The 16,058-nt window shown below is 45.5% G+C and overlaps 1 protein-coding gene across 1 annotated transcript in view; it reads left to right on the top strand.

The window, feature by feature from the left end:
* The window catches only part of LOC111077401, an 89,254-nt gene that overhangs the window by 52,234 nt on the left and 20,962 nt on the right, over nt 1–16,058 (top strand). The window contains exons 3-8 of the mRNA XM_022371671.2: nt 1,054–1,159; nt 1,229–1,320; nt 1,375–1,828; nt 1,891–2,009; nt 2,072–2,226; nt 2,622–2,684. Coding sequence (XP_022227363.2) covers nt 1,054–1,159; nt 1,229–1,320; nt 1,375–1,828; nt 1,891–2,009; nt 2,072–2,226; nt 2,622–2,684 — 989 coding nt within the window. The remainder of the gene's footprint in view (nt 1–1,053; nt 1,160–1,228; nt 1,321–1,374; nt 1,829–1,890; nt 2,010–2,071; nt 2,227–2,621; nt 2,685–16,058) is intronic.

Genomic DNA, 16,058 nt, shown 5'->3' with positions numbered 1-16,058 from the left:
TTAAAAAATAAATTTTACATATTACATTTTTTTGCTATATCTGTTATTTACATCTACATCTACAATGTATATTTTACATCTAACATGTAGATTATAGATGTACCATTCATATTCTACATCTCCTCCGCTAGGAGTTGTTCGCGCACTGAACGCGGAAGAGTGTGCGAGCGAGAAAGAGAATGAGTCTCTGGCAGGGGGTGGCGGAGGAAGCAACTGAAAATTAATTTCTTCATTTTGGCTATAATTATGATCCGATCTGATTCAGATTCAGCAGTCTGGTAGATATGAGTATTCTCTACGATACTGCGTTTTTATAGTTTTATCGTATCTTTTAAATTGTGCCTGCCACAGATTTTCGTCCTTTGTGGGGGCGGAAGGGGGCGGGGCGAAATTTTGAAATACACTTGTAGAAGTGTGATGTCACATGAGTCTGGAAACCAAATTTGGTTACCCTAGCTCTTATAGTCTCTGAGATCCAGGCGCTCAACAAGACGGACGGACAGACAGACATGGCTATATCGACTCGGCTATTGATGCTGATCAAGAATATATATACTTTATGGGGTCGGAAACGTTTCCTTCTCTGCGTTACACACATCCACTTTTACCACAAATCTAATATACCTTCTACAGTTTTTTAGTTACGTTTAAAAAATTAACGATAAGCAAAAATCAAGAATTTTAGCTGATGTTGATATATTTAGATAACTAGTTCGCAAAAGCTTGTGCAGGTCTTTTACTTTCAATAACTGATTAATGACGATATGAATGGTTTTAATATATATTTAATAGATTTCACCATTTATCCAACTCATTCAGCAAAAATTATTTTAAAAATTTTCTTGATTAAAATTTTTTGTAAAATTCGTTAGCAACCTCTAAAAAATTAAAAAAAATCACGTAAATTACTATTAAATCCAAGGTAACAAAACTAGTGGGTGTCCCGTTTGAATTTCGAAAAAAAATTTTGTTTGGCCCAGCCTAATGCACATCAGTGTACTAGGGATATATTAAAAATGGACAGGTAATATTTAATTCTTGTTTATTTCATAGATTCCTGTGGCTTACTTTATTGGTAGTGTCTATATATTTCTGTATTGTGGTTTGCATATCTTCTATCGATCGTTATTACACCAAGAGTACACATATCGGATTGGAGGTAAAAACTTACAGTTTAAACTATGAACAAATTCTAAAAGTATTTTTTTTTTTCTTTTTCGAATCTTAGCGAAACTACCACTTTTGGAATACTACGATACCAAGTTTAACAGTATGCCCTATGCAACGTATTAATGAGAGTTTATTCAGTGACTTCTGTCGGTAATTGGTAATAAACTTGTTTTTCTTATTTACAGTTTGATTAACGAATTTCAGGAAAAATGGCATCAAAGGACAATACAAAGACGAGTTTTGGGGCTTTGTTGAAAATTTGGCAAACTCCACATACAAAAATTTTCAAAACATTCCGGAAAGCGAGAATGTAGACAAATTACTTAATGTTCTCGGTATTAAACCAGCTTTATATATGGAGTTAATTTATAATCTTACCTATGATAGCTCTTATGAGCCCGTGGAAAAGCAACGAACCCGTAGTATTGATGGACAGATAAATATTCATGTAAGACAAGTTCTCACGGAGTACGGCTTGTGCTACTTAGGTAACTCTAAGCTGGGGGAAGAATACAGCTCGCGTTACTTGATATTTGGAGCTTATCCTGAAATTAACAAATATGAACAGAGCCGACGATTACTAAAAGCTCAGATTGGCTCGTTTTTTGAAAAGGACGTTGGATTCACTTTATTGGGCTTTAGTAGCAAAGCTATAGATGTATGTTTATATACATGTATGACTCAATCACTGTTAATGAATAATTTTTAATTATTTTTTAGAGCTATATACATTCAGCCTTTGAGGTAATGAAGGTAGATAATAATTTTGGTTACACTGAAGAAGGTGTTGTCTACGATCCCGAAAGTGAAGAGATAATTGCTGAGGAAAACCTTGAGAAGCAAGTGTTTCGTACTTTTTTTGAATGTTAGTAATAATTTAATTTTTTTTTTTTTTTTTTAGAGAAGCAACCATTGGACAAAGAAAATGTCGTTTCTATCACGAATCCAATTTGACCCATTTTCCATTTTATACTAGAAATATTTGTCAACAAGAATGTCGAATTAATCTTGCTTACAAAATTTGTAAGTGTATTCCTCACTTTTATCCTAATCGTAGTAAGTAATCAAATATATAAATTTACAAAAATCAGGCAGAATCCAGTTTTTTCTTACTTTTGCGTTTTCAACCAAAACGGTCAGATTTCGCAAATTTTTGCCAACGATGTGTTAAATTTTGTCATGTTTTTGTTAGTTATTGCTTAGTGCACAATATAGTCTTTTGCACGCACACAAGCCGCTGTTATGTGTCACGCAGATTTTATTCCGATACACCGTTAGCCAAATCGGAAAAAATTATAAACTAACAAATTATTTTTTTTTTTTATGTTTTATATCGGAATGTTTTTGCAAAAGTAAAAGCCGGTTCCTGCCTGAATATATACTCACATGTATGTATAATAAAATACATACAATATAAATAAAAAACCAATGTCACGTTTATTTAATTTCAGTTGCAGAACCTAAGCCAGTTTGCAATTATAAAATTCTTAAATCGTGTTTCCCCAAACATGCAAGTGAGTAATAATATGTTTTATTTATTTATTAATGAAGTTATACATGGATGACCTTGTGAAAAGTATGATTATACCCGTACTCAAAAAAGAGTTAAGGGGTATATTAGATTAGATTATATTAGATTTGTGGTAAAAGTGGATGTGTGTAACGCAGAGAAGGAAACGTTTCCGACCCCATAAAGTATATATATTCTTGATCAGCATCAATAGCCGAGTCGATATAGCCATGTCTGTCTGTCCGTCCGTCTTGTTGAGCGCTTTGATCTCAGAGACTATAAGAGCTAGGGTAACTAAATTTGGTTTCCGGACTCATGTGATATCACACTGCTACAAGTGTATTTCAAAATTTCGCCCCTCTTCCGCCCCCACAAAGGACGAAAATCTGTGGCAGGCACAATTTTAAATATACGATAAAACTAAAAACGCAGTATCGTAGAGAATGTAGAGAATATGTACCGGATTGCCGAATCTGAATCAGATCGGATCTTTATATAACTTTTTCTGATAGATTTGGGTCTTTAATTATACCCGGCGAAAATCCTCTAGCTGAACCCTCCCAGAGGGTGCCGGCCGGGCAATGGGCCCCGGATCGGGTAATGCATTGCCGTTTGCTCTGTCCGAGGTAATGCAGTGTCTAGCTAAGGCCAGGTCCAGGTCTTCCCGATAAAAAATTGGGGGAACTGAACTATGGCCATGGCTGGAGGTGCCTGGCGGACAGGCATAAAACGCTAGGGGGTGGTCCCCCCGATAAATATTAACCACATGGACCGGAGTAAGGATCAAGCAGGGACTGGGATGTCAGTCCAAACGTCGGCGGAAAGCGTGACTGCTACCACCGGCGGGCACGGGGAGGAGCAATCCTCTCTGCGTGTCGCCAGCAGTCACAACTCTGATATGGCGGGAGCAGGTCATATTACTTTTAAAGATACTGCCACCAAAACGCCTCTCTGCAAGCTGAGCCGCACGGGTGCCGTGGTCGAAACAGACTCGGACCTGGAGAGCGTGCTCAGCGTAAGCAGAACGGAGGAAGAGAGCCTTCTCCGATCGCCTGAACCAGGTACCAGCTCCCTGCGTAGGGAAGGGCCGAAGCGTTCTAGGGAGGGGATGAAGGCTAAGGCCCAATACAAGGCGGCGCTCAAGATCCGAAGCCGGCTCCACACTGGAGGTTGTGGACAGGGAGCTAATTCCGTCCATACCAAAGGCGAAGGTACTCTTCCCCATCGCAATCCAGACGTGCCAACGGCGAACTGGAGGATCTTGCACATTGGGAGCCCACTACCCAACGGGGCCCAGAGTGCGATCCTCCAAATCAGCAAGGAGGCAGAGGACCTGCTGTACCCCAGATTCGGGAAGATGGCGTGGGGCATGGGTAGCGTATACCTCCGCCTCAAAAAGCGCCACCCCGAAGACAAGGACACGCACACCCTGCAGGCAGGCGAGGTGGAGAAGGACCTCGGTCTGGAGTCCATCGTGGAGGCCGCTCAGGGTATGGCGCTGGACGACTCCGAAGAGGAGGAGGACGGAGACCTGACAGTAATAGTCAACCCGTCGAGTGTAGTTGAGCCAGCCTCCCATGTCAGTGAGGATGCTGCAGCTCAACCTACATAAAAGCAAACTCGCGTCGACGGAGCTCCTCATCGCCATGGAGCAAGGGCCCGTCGACATAGCTCTGGTCCAGGAGCCATGGATTGCCTCTGGCAACGCTGTGGCCGGACTAAAGTCCTCTAACTACAACCTTTTCCACTCACCATCAGTAAGCAGGACCAGAACGGCCGTACTCATACGGAAGGGCATCCATGCTTACCTTTTGTCTCATTACAGCACTGATGACCTGACTGCTGTGATGCTAGAAAGCGAAGAAAAGCACCTTATGGTAGCTTCCTGCTATATGGCACACGACAGGCCAGCTCCACCGGAAGAGCTAAGGAGTCTGGTGGCGGATGCCAGCCCGAAAGACCAGCAACTTCTGGTTGGTACGGACGCCAATGCCCACCACAGCGTGTGGGGAAGCCCCGACATCAACGACAGAGGTGAGTCATTTCTAGACTTCATACTATCAACTAACCTAGATGTAGCAAACGTAGGGGAGGAACACACCTTCGTAGGTCCCACCTCGTCCAACGTACTAGATCTAACACTCGTAACGGGAAAGAGTACTTTGGTATCTGGCTGGAGAGTCCTTGAAAGACCATCCTTCTCAGACCACAAGTACATTCAATTCAAGTGCGAATTTAAACACTCTCCGCAGATAACTGTTTATAGAAACCCCCGGAACACAAACTGCGAAAAGTTTAAAAAAACAGTTACTTCGAAGCTCGCGACTCGCCTGGGCACAGTGAAATCCCCAGAAGACATAGAAACGTCCCTAGAGACCCTGTCCAAGGAACTACTGGATGCGTACCACGCATCATGCCCACCCTCGAGTACGAAAAAGAGGACCAAACCACTCTGGTGGAACCGGGACTTATCGCTTCAAAGAAACAAAATAAAACAAGGAATACAAAATCCTACTCAGGGAGTACAAGAAGGAAATACGCTGGGCACAAAGAAACGTGGAGGAACTTCTGCTCCAATATCGAGAAAGTCCCAGAAACGGCTAGACTTCGGAAGCTGCTATCAAAGCAACCTACCAGACAGAGTCAGCTGAAGCGAGAAGATGGACAGTGGACTGAGGGCAGTGAAGAAGCCCTAACAGCACTAATGGAAGCTCACTTCCCAGGTTGCACCGAGGTTGCTGACGCTACAACGCATCACGACCTAGTAACTGAGGAAGTGCATCCCCCAACAGGTCTCATATCGTCTAAGAAAATCCACTGGGCTATAGACTCCTTTGCGGGTACATAAGCACCTGGACTAGACGGTATATTGCCTGAGCACAGGCTATATCCCTATCCAATGGAGGACCTCGAGGATTGTCTTCCTTCCAAAGGCAGGAAAGTGCAGCCATATGAGCCCCAAGGATTATAGACCGATAAGCCTTACATCCTTTCTACCCAAAACACTAGAAAAGCTACTGGATCTACACATCAGGAATGATGTAGGGAGACTGATGTCAACCAACCAGCATGCCTACACCAAAGGGAAATCGGTAGAGACGGCACTGCACTCGCTAGTAGCCACCATCGAGAGAGCCCTCCATAATAAAAAATATGCTCTAGGAGTGTTCGTAGACATATCCGGAGCATTCAACAACGTCACTACGAACGCTATTATGGACCGCCTAGAAGCGACCAACACACATCCCGCAATCAACCTCTGGATAAAGAACCTTCTAAGTTGCAGACGGGTGCAATCAGAGTGGGGCACCGCTTCCATGGTGAGGGGGGGCGCATAGAGGCACACCACAAGGTGGGGTCCTGTCGCCCCTCCTGTGGAACCTGGTGGTCGACGACTTAATAAAGAGATTCGAGAGGAGAGCCCCAAAAATAACAGCCTATGCAGATGACATAAGCATAATTATTACGGGAGTATGTCCATCGACCCTCAGCTCCATAATGGAATCAACACTCAGGGAGATATGCGAGTGGGCAGGAAAAGTAGGACTCAGTATCAACGCGGACAAGACGGACCTCATCCTCTTTACCAAGAGATACAAGGTACCGGCATGGATCCCCCCGAAAATTGATAAAACCAGGCTGACCCCGAAAGCACAAGTCAAATACCTCGGCATAGTACTGGATAGCAAGCTGGCATGGAGGCCCAATGTAGTGGAAAGGGTGAAGAAGGCCACCATTGCGCTATATGCATCCAAGAAGATGCTTAGCAGCACGTGGGGCCTGTCACCTGCTCTAATGCACTGGATCTACATCTCGGTGGTGCGACCGACTCTGCTGTACGGAGTCTTAGTGTGGTAGCAAGCGACAGAAAAGAAGACGTACAATAAGCTTATGGAAAGGACCCAGCGGCAGGCACTGCTCTGCATTACGGGGGCGCTGAGGTCAACCCCAACAAAAGCTCTCGAAACCATAATCGGAATCGACCCCCTGGACATCCACGCTCAACTGACTGCAGGAAAGGCGGCACAACGCTTAGTAGCATCAGGCAATATGTCTCTACAAGGATTCGGGCACAGTTCAATTGGCCGAGACATGACCAGTATATCTGACTACATGATCCCCCAAACTGGCCTGGATGTAAAAACAACCGCATACATGGGGCCCGACGATTGGAAAAGGGGTCGGGACCAGACTCAACACCTCAACATCTACACTGACGGCTCCAAGATGGAAGGAGGAGTAGAAGCAGGCATATACTGTACAGACCCTGAGATAAGGCTGTCCTATAAGCTACCGGACCAATGCAGCATATTCCAGGCGGAAGTCTTCGCCATACGGAAAGCGGCAGAGGCTGCTCAGTCTACGGATCGTCCACACGACGTGATCAACCTGTTCGTGGATAGCCAGGCGGCGATAAGATCCATGCAGTCGTCGGCGGTCAGTTCCAGAAATGTCTTGGCAAGCAGGGAGGCACTAGATACCCTAAGCACGACAAAGTCTGTGCGGATCTACTGGGTTCCCAGCCACCAAGGCATCGATGGCAAAGAGATGGCGGACGGTCTGGCTAAGGACGGCGTCGGGCTGGAAAACGACAGAACTGAGAACGTGCCTGTCTCCCTTAGAACGCTCCAAAGCGATTTAGAGAAACGGGCCGACACACAGGCAAGCAGCAGGTGGAGCAGAACCACCACCTGCAGAACCTCAAAAACCATGTGCAAGGAGCGCAACAGGAAACTCAGCCACTACATACTGCACCTCCCACGGAAGGACTGCAGAATGTTGGTGGGAATACTCACAGGTCACTGTCTGTCCGCGGCACATGCTGTCAAACTAGGCATCACCAACAGTGGCCACTGCAGGAAATGCGAGGAATCCGGGGCAACTGAAACCCTGGAACATTTCATCTGCAACTGCCCGGCTTTCTCAAGGGCTAGGAGAATATACCTGGGCGCCCCGGTACTGGCATCACGGGAAGATGCCTCCAAGAGGACGCCAGGGGAACTGCTAGCCTTTGCCAAAAACACCTCGATCCTTAAGGACTTCAAAACCTCATAAATAATTTCGAAAGGTTCATACACCCCCATCCGGACAACTAAGGGCCATACTGGCCTATGCGTGGCCCCGTGAGGGCCGTCTGGGTTAACCTAACCTAACCTATACCCGTACTCAAAAAAGAGTTAAGTGGTATATTGGATTTGTGGTAAAAGTGGATGTGTGCAACGCAGAGAAGGAAACGTTTCCAACCCCATAAAGTATATATATTCTTGATCAGCATAAATAGACGAGTAGATATAGCCATGTCTGTCTGTCCGTCTTGATGAGCGCCTAGATCTCAGTGACTATAAGAGCTACATAGAGCAATCAAATTTTGTTTCCAGACTCATGTGATATCTGTTGGATTCTACAATCAGATAAGTCTAAATATTGAATACCCCAAATGAAAATACTTATACATTTCCTGATCATGGATTACCCTGTATCATTAAGCTCGCTTACAATAAACGGTTCTGTGCTACAAGTGTATTTCAAAATTTCGCCCCGCCCCCTTCCGCCCACACAAAGGACGAAAATCTGTGGCAGGAAAAATTTTAAAGATACGATAAAACTAAAAACGCAGTATCGTAGAGAATGACCATATTTACCAGATTGCCGAATCTGAATCAGATCGGATCATAATTTTATTTAGAATTGCCCCCTCGGAGAACTACCATCTTGCCGTGATGAGGGGGCTCAGTAAGCGTAAGGAACCCAAGAGCTATACCGGCGGTAGCGTATGCTACCAGAAGGGCCACCCAGGCCGGGCAGGTCATGGGAGAGCGCCGAAGCCAAAAGTAGTTCACCCTGGCGGTAGGGATAAAACGCATCCTTTATGGGTGATATGTCCGATAACGAGTCAACAGTTAAGGTGCAGGGAGTCGGATACCCAGTACCGGCGGGGATTGGGGGTGCGAGCGCAGGCCCCCCGGCGTCGATATCGTGTGACTGCAGGAAACCCGAAATGACAGTGGAGTGCTTGGCTGCCAAATCATGTAATGCCACAAGCAATAGAAGGATCCGCAGACAGAAAGGGACGATAGAGGACCTGGAACTGGGAACCACAGACGGAAGCTTCGTCTTCACTGGTCCCTCAGTGTCGGAGGCAGAGTTGTCTACGGCGTTCTCTCGACTCGGATACAACGAGGAGCCGCAGAAGGTGGAGCCACAAGTCACGGCTCCCAACCACATGTGAGGGACGAGATCACGGAGGCTGAGACCCTACGCAAGTGGCTGTCGGGATACAGGGCATCGGCAACATACCTTCGTGGTAAAAGCCAACGACCCCCCGATACGCTGACCGCGAGGGGGGTCGAGGGAAAAGAGCCTCAGGAAGAAGCACGAGCAAAATGTGCGGAGGTACGAGCGGCTCAACGAAGTCGCTCCTACCAGCGGAGAGCAAGCCCCCCCCCAAGCGCACACGCGGCGGTGACTGAGGACCCCAAACCGTCGACTTCAGCGTCAGCATCAGCTGGTGTCCGGGAAGCAGAGGATGAAGACTACACCTCCGACGCAGAATACGGCGAGCGCCAAGGTACAAGCGGCAGAGGACAAACAACTCCACAAAAGCTTCCGAGCCGAAGAAGGCGAAACCAGAGGACATTCTGGCCAGCCTAGGATCGCCGGCCGAGCTGCATGTAGCCATCATCGACCGAAGTCACCTAAAGGGGAAGATTTCAGACGTCAACTGGCTGAAGGCAGAATCGGAGATCCTGACCGCCATGAAGGATGCCATTGTGCGCGCAGATAATCCGTTTGTCTGCGAGTTCAAGGGTATTAAGTGGTATAATGGAGCCAAGGCAATGGCCTGTGGCAATGCAGAAGCTCTTGAGTTTCTCAAAACCAAGGTGCAAGGTTTTGGTGAACTTTGGCCAGGAGAGGCACTCTGCGTGGTCTCCACGGATCAGATTCCCAGAAAACGATCAAGGTGTGGATACCTCCCCCGATTAAGGCGAATGAGAACACACTTGTTCTGATCAAGGCAATGAATCGGATCTTTGAGACATCTTACTGTACCATAACAAGGGCGATAGCGCGAGACAAGGGGAACGGCAAGGAACTCTGGATCAGTATTGGTCAGGAAAACCTTGCCAAACTCCTTACAATGGTCTGCCGCATATTTTTCGGTATGGACACCCTGGCCGTAGTAGTACCGCGATGCCCCAGGTCCGCTGAATAGCATGAAAGGGGTCAGATTAATCTGCAACACTCAAGTGTACCATCAAGTGAACAAGGTCCGCCTGCTGAGGTTTATGGAGGAGAAAGCGGTGGTCGTGGCCCTCATCCAAGAGCACCTGGATCGTAAGTGAAAGGGTTCGGGGACTGAACGGTCGCGGATACCGCCTTCTCACGCCACACCCCGCGGGGAAGCCAAGAACCTGTATCGTGGTAAGGAACGAGCTTAATGTTCTGTTTTCTTCCAGGTACAGCACTCCGGACCTAACGGTGGCACTATGTGAGACGGAGGACGGGAAAAACCTATACCTGGCCTCTGCATACCTGCCGTACGAAGAAGAAGACCCACCCTCGGAGGATGTCAGGGCCCTGATCCCCCAAGCGCGGAGGGAGGGCCTCGACCACCCCACCTTCCGCAACAGGAACCGTGCAGAGGTTATAGATATAACACTGACTCCCTCACCATTGATAACTGGCACGTGTCTAGTGAGTGGTCCTTTTCGGACCACTACAGGATAGTGTACAGCAGAGAGCTGCAACGAGTAAAATTTTTCGGGCATATCCGAACATATACTCAGAGTTTTTGTGAGTCAAACAATTTGGTTCAGCAGCATGAAGTGATTGGTTTGCGCCGGTTCGAAACGAACGGGTAAAGCCCCAATCTCTCAAGGAATATATCATACGTAATTGCATATGAGCGTTCGTTTTGGTTCGGTCTGAACGTCTGATCGAACATGCTTTTCAAATTCAAGCTTGTTCGACACTGACTGTCCGTTTGTGTTCGTGCGCCACCCAACGACACCCAACTTCGGGTTAAGCCAGCCGAAGCGACGCTTCGGGTTCGTGTACGGCTCCATTTTGCATTAGAGTGAAAATTTTTTGTGTCAACATCTGCATCAATTTTCGGTGGTAGATTTTATCAAAAAATACGTTTCGTAATGGAAATTAATTCAAAAACTGTTTCTGAACAAATTGCGAACGGCACCTACACGATGACTGGTCGTCGCAAGGGCTGAAGTTTTGTTTGGAATATTATATCCGAAATTCTAATGCCGGACAATTCTGTACTGCGGGGCTTCGTATTCTGCCGCACGTGCGAAAGTGTGTTAAAATACTCAGCAAGTCAGACATCGAATTTAAATGACACATCTGCAGTCACGTAATTTGAAAACCGTCTCAGCGTTGGACAAAAGTTTAGAAATGAACATCGTGGGACGCTGAAGACTGCCGCCCATTTTTGGCTGTCCAGGGTCCTGGCTTCATTAAAATGGTGTAGTTTTTTATCAAGAATGGGTCAACATATGGTGAACACGTCGATATGGAAGATTTGCTGCCCGATCCAACAACATATTCGCAAAAAGTCAAAAAGTACACAAATGGAAAAAAAAAAAAGAGTTGCTTAAAGAAGAAATAAGTGGCATTGTTAGCAGCGGTGGAGCATCAGCTACAATCGACATGTAGACGGACAACTACGTGAAGCGCAACTTCTTAGGAGTTACATTCCACTACCAAAAAGAAGGAACATTTGTTGACATGGTTTTGGGGATGAAATCAATGGATAAAATCCATTGATCCAAGGTCCACCGGTAAAAACATTTCTGAAAAGCTCAAAAGTGTTTTTAATGAGTTTGGAGTGCATTATATGGAGAAAATAAAATTTATTACTGACTGGGGAACTAATATGATTAAGGCATTAGAATTGAACACACGCCTTAACTGTAGCAGCCATTTATTTTTGAACGTTTTGGAGAAATCGTTTGCTACCACCCCAGAGCTTACAGACGTTTTAGAGTCGTCAAAAAAAATGGTGAAATATTTTAAAAAGGCAAAACTTTTGCATTTCTCATATTCTAGATAATGTTAATTTAGCAAATACTAAAGAAAGGGAATTTTCAAGTTCACATTCATTTGTTGCGGCATCGCAGGTTTCTTTTGATTCGAGTAGTGACTTAGTCGGTCAAAGTAATTTTGATTTAAGCGGCCAAGTATCATCTGATAAAGAAAATTATGCTTTCTTTTTTGAAAATTTAATAAATCGACCTGTTTCAAAAATCATAGAAATGCCTGAAGAGGAAATAGAGAGATATTGCAAGGAAAAAGTTCATATGAACGCAAATTATAATTTGATGGAGTGGTAGCAAAACAATCAAAAGAAATACCCCTATTTGTCAAAACTAGCTTTTGAAATTCACTCAATACAAGCTAGCAGTGCAGCGGCTGAGCGCTCGTTTTCTTTGGCGGGAAACATTATAACAGAAAAACGTAATAGGCTAGGTCCAGGTTCGGTTGACAGCTTACTTTTCTTCAATTCCTTTCTTAAAAATTTTAATACCTAAAGGCCTGTCTCCAGCACCACGGAAAATTCCTGCCATGAATTTGCTAGTTATTCCGTGAGGGTGTGGAACATAGCTAAAACAGGGTTGATGAATCAGCTGTGTTTTGTAAACAGAGGCAACTGTAAAATTCTGCTAAAATTAAATGAGGAAAAAAATGCGCTCTGATGATGAAGTGATTGTGTTGGTGGCGGCATATATTGTTGCAAATTAAAAATGATTAATTTTCATCTCTCTTTTTGGTTTTGCGGACATTTTTTGCCTACATCTTGCACCATTCACTTCAGGAAGAATTGTTGAACATATATTCCTGAGTTGGGGGTCAGCTTTTCTCTCAGTCCACATACGGTCCCGATAGGCAACTATCGATATAAATCTGTGGATTCCGCTCGTGTTGCTGGATACACGCTCCAGGAATACGGAAACGAAACATTCCAGTCACAGTTTTTATACCCGTACTCAAAAAATAGTTAATGGGTATATTAGATTTGTGGTGAGAGTGGATGTGTGCAACGCAGAGAAGGAAACGTTTCCGACCCCATAAAGTATATATATTCTTGATCAGCATCAATAGCCGAGTCGATATAGCAATGTCCGTCTGTCCGTCCGTCTGTCCGTCTGTTTTTAATTTTCTGTTGGTTCCCTCTCCTTCTCCAGCGCTGCTGACGCTACTGATTCTCTTTCTCGCTCGCACCCTCTGCCGTGTTCAGTGCGCGAGCAACCCCTAGCGGAGGAAATGTAGAATATAAATGGTACATGTACAATCTACATGTTTGATGTGGAATATACATTGTAGATGTAGATAACAGATGTAGCAAAAAAATGTAAATTTAAAATTTTGTTTTTTAATTTTTAAATTCTAAAAAAATCATAAGCTCAAAAATGTATATACTGACTGAGTACGGGTATAAGTAGAGTCGCGTCCCCAGAAGCGACTCACACGTTCCTTCTCGTTTTTATATGGAGTTTGACAGGAATTTTTCGATTCCGCAGTGCTGGATACTTAAATGCTTAAATGTACATATATAATTTAAATTTTTATAAATTTCTAAATATATTTCTTTCACAAAATGAAGGAATTTTTATATGTTAATTTCTTTATTTTCTATAATTTTGTTTTTTAAATTTTGATTTGTATATTTTTATAATATAAATGTAATAAAATGTTTTTTATAACTTCACTCCTATTTTAAATCTATTTTGTTTTTCAATCAAATAGAGTTTTTTGGCATCACTTCCAGTAAATTTATGTGCAAGAAACACGAAGTCGTCCACTTCGGTAACACTCATACATGCGTCCCAAAACCCGAAGGTTAGGGTTCAGCCCTTTGAACGAAAACACATCGAACAGGTGAACGGAAAATACGCGAAAATTCATTGTGTGTTCGAACCTGCTCGAACCCGAAAACTTGGCTTCGTCTGAGTAAACCCGAAGGAACATATTTCTGCTGAGCGTTTGAGTTGAAAACAATTTTTTGAAGGGGTATCGAACAGGCTCGACCATACTCATTGCCGTTCTCTGGTGTACAGCATCAAATGGAACAAGCAGACTGTACAGAAGGTGCTGCCCAACCCACCGGAAGGGGACATACTTCAAACAGGAGCACTATAGGTAACTACGCAGAACGACACCAATGCTTTACAGAAGGCGTCTCTCAGATCCTGCCCGATCAGCCGACCCCCAAAGTCCAATCACAACCCGTGGTCTCGTGGACACTGGAGCTGAGCGAAGTTAGAAAGGAATCGAGGAAACTCTTCAACAAAGCAAAAGTGAGAAACACACAGGAAAGTTGGGACGATTATCGCCGCAGCTTCAATACCTACAAGAACACCTGTGGGAAGGCGAAGATTGAGTCATGGGCACCATTCTGCGATGCCATAGATGGTACCACTGAAACCTCAAGGCTTCGACGTGTACTGGGTACAAGGGTACAAGGGTACCTTCGCAGAGAGCAGCCAAGAATCCCTGGAGCTCCTCATGAGTACTCACTTCCCAGGTTGCTCAGATGTCACCGGTGACGAATTCAACGCCACCAACGACACTGATGATCATCAAGGAGAGGAAATCAAGGATCTCATACGAGATATAATGGCACCATTCAGTCCTTTTCAAAGGATGACTCCTCACTGGGTACGTCCCCCGAGGGTGGAGGGAGGTGAGAGTGGTCTTTATCCCCAAGGCAGGGAAGATAAACCACATCACCCTAAAGGACTACAGACCCATCAGTTTGTCCTTATTTTTACTAAAAACGATGGAGCGACTAATGATCTATATATTCTAATGGATCTATATACATATTAGAACGAAGCTAGACAAACAAGTGTTCAGTGGAGCTTATCACGCCTACCTCAAAGGTAGATCAGTTGAGACCGTACTACACAAAATTGTTGTGCATAGCTAAAAAACGGTAAGCCATAAGGAATATGCCTTGGTGGCCTTCCTAGATATAGAGGGGGCCTTCACCAACGTCAGGATCGAGTCAATAACGGCCGCACTGGACAAGATTGGCACACACCCGACGGTAACCAGATGCCTAGACAGCGTTCTCAGGAGCAGAACGATAAGCGCCAACCTGGGCTCCTCCTCGTCAAGAAAGACGGTTACACGCAGGGAGGAGTTATATCCCCTCTCCTGTGGAACCTGGTGATCAACGACCTTCTTCTTCCGCGGGGGAGGAGCGGGAATAAGGTCACGGCCTATGCGGATAATCTAGTAGTACTGGTAACGGGTAAGTTTCTGCCCACAATCAGTGACCTTCTGGAATCCGCACTGGGCATCATCAACTGGATGTATACAGCGGTAATAAGACCCATCCTGACATACGGAGGCTTGGTATGGTGGGAAGCGGTTAACACCAAATCCCAATTGGAGAACATCCGTAGAGTCCAACGGACGGCATGCCTTGGGGTCACCGGATCTCTCAAATCCGCCCCACAAGCAGCTCTGGACACCATACTAGGCTTGGAACCGATAGACCCCCATCTTAAGTGCAAGGCTTAGATAAGTGCAGCTAGGCTACTAGCCGCGCAGTTCTTCAAGCCATCGCCTCATGGTCACGCCACTATACTCCGTGAGGAGGAAGGTGGAACGGCCGGGAAGAGTGACTACTGTGCTTTAGAGTTCTCATGGAACTTCAAAGGACACATACCAGACAGGGAGAAATAGAAGAGTAACACGGCCCTGGGGCAGAACGAGCTCTCCATTTACACCGACGGGTCAAAGACGGCCGAAGGGACAGGAGCTGGAATTTTCTCTGAGGAACTAGCAACCAACACATCTCTAAGACTACCAGACTGGTGCAGAGTATTCCAGGCGGAGATATATGCAGTATGGCAAGCGGCTAAGTTGGTATACACCTTGGAGATACCTCCGAGGAACATATCAATCTGCGTCGATAGTCAGGCCATCAAAGCCTTGGTATCCTGCAAGACCACAAGCAGACTCGTACGTGATACGGTTAACGCGCTAAACCAGATCAGCGCGCACTCAATCACACTCACGTGGGTTCCGGGTCATACCGACATAGCGGGCAACGAGTGTGCCAGAGCTGGATCGGCCAAGACAATGGGGGACGCAGTCAGCGACATTCGAAGGCCACTACGAGACATCATCTCGCAGATGATGGGCCGAGCAAGAACGAGATCGGACAGGAGGTGGAACACCATACCCAACTGTGAGATCTCTCGCTCGCTCTGGCCCCACTATGACCCTAAACGCACCAAGACTCTCCTAAGCTTTCTACGAAGACCTGGACAGCCTGGCAAACATGCCTCTAGAGAAACTGGTGCTCTTTATAGGGGCCTCGGGATGGTTCGCGAAACCTCCCTAGGCACCG

The sequence above is a fragment of the Drosophila obscura genome, unplaced genomic scaffold, assembly GCF_018151105.1.
Source record: "Drosophila obscura isolate BZ-5 IFL unplaced genomic scaffold, ASM1815110v1 contig_9, whole genome shotgun sequence".
Lineage (NCBI taxonomy): Eukaryota > Metazoa > Arthropoda > Insecta > Diptera > Drosophilidae > Drosophila > Drosophila obscura.
Note: the sequence above shows the minus strand (reverse complement) of the source record. Positions and strands in the feature narration are given on the sequence as shown.